At 32.4% G+C, this 1,386-nt stretch overlaps 1 protein-coding gene across 1 annotated transcript in view; it reads left to right on the forward strand.

The window, feature by feature from the left end:
- SMC6 (structural maintenance of chromosomes 6) overlaps window positions 1–1,386 on the forward strand; it is a 120,332-nt gene that overhangs the window by 97,016 nt on the left and 21,930 nt on the right. The window contains exon 23 of the mRNA XM_011971451.1: window positions 944–1,037. Within this exon, the coding sequence (XP_011826841.1) occupies window positions 944–1,037 (94 nt within the window). The remainder of the gene's footprint in view (window positions 1–943; window positions 1,038–1,386) is intronic.

The raw sequence follows: 1,386 nt of genomic DNA on the forward strand, positions 1-1,386 counted from the left end.
AGTAAGAAAGAGACTGATGTCTCTTTAAAATGGTCAAAAGACTTAAACAGAAACCACTTTTAAATATCTAAATGGTGAGTAAACACATGAAAAAGTGTCGTTAGTCATCAGAGAAATACTATTTATACCACAGTAAGTTACTGTCACACCCTTATTATGATGATGAAAATGAACAAGACTGGCAATGTCGTGTGTTGGTGAGGATGTGGAATTGCAGCTCTCATATATTGCTTGTGGGAGTATAACTTGGTAAAACTAATTTGGAAACCTCTCTGTCAATGTCTGTTAAAGCAGTTCCATTCTTGGGCATAAACCCAAGAAAAAATTAGTGCTTATTTTCTCAAACCAGATATATTTGAAAGTGTTCAAAGAAGTTTTACTTATCATAGCCCAAAACTGAGCAACCCAGTGTCTACCTAGAGTCAAATGGATAAAGTTGGGTATATTCAAACAGTGACATGCTGTTCAATAATGAAAATAACAAACTGCTGTTACACACACCATAGATGATCTGACAATGGTGAGTGAAAGAAGCCAGTTACAAGGGTGTACATAGTGTATATAAATATGAAGTGTATATACAAAAGAGTATATGTAACATCTACATACGAAGTTCAAAAACTGTTAAGATTGATTTTGGGTGATTAAAATCAGAATAATAGTTACCTTTTCAGGGATGGTAGTATGATACAAACAGTTTGCTTAGATGCTGGGAATATTCTTGTGTCTTCATCTCAGTAGTGGTTACCCAGGTGTGTGTATGTATTCATGTAAAAATTGAGTTCTACATTTTTGTGCTCTTTACTCTATAAAAACTATTACTGTAATAAAAAATGGAGAAAAAGGAAAGTGTTAGAATACTGGAATAATTTATCTCCAGAGCTAACTATACAAAACAACTCAAGCTAGACTTTCTGAGGTTGTCATCTCTGTTGTTCAAAAGAATATCAGATGAATCTTTAACTTACGTGACCTTCATTTTACTAATAAGGAAAGTGACACTGAAGTTCCATGATATGTTAGTAATAGATGAGAGGGTAAAAGCTAGATCCCCCAGATTTACCTAGGGCTTCATTTATTAAATTGGTGCAAAGTACAGTTTTGGGGCAAGATTGCATCTTGGTGTTTAGTCCTTGCTTTTATATGGGAATTTTTATTTGGTTGATTGTTGGTTTGGTTTGTTCAGACTTATGATAGATGTAAAATTTTAGAGTATGTTTAGAATTGGAATTTTTACCTTAGAATATTCATAATGTTAATATTAAAAAATAAATGAATGCTCACTTGAGAGCTGTATCATTTTTCAAATAGTGAATTAAAAAATATAGGAAGTTATATGTCTGCTATTGATATGAAACTAGTTGTTTCTCTTTTTTCACCTTGTAT

Source organism: Mandrillus leucophaeus, unplaced genomic scaffold, assembly GCF_000951045.1.
Source record: "Mandrillus leucophaeus isolate KB7577 unplaced genomic scaffold, Mleu.le_1.0 Scaffold122, whole genome shotgun sequence".
In the NCBI taxonomy this organism is placed as follows: Eukaryota; Metazoa; Chordata; class Mammalia; order Primates; family Cercopithecidae; genus Mandrillus; species Mandrillus leucophaeus.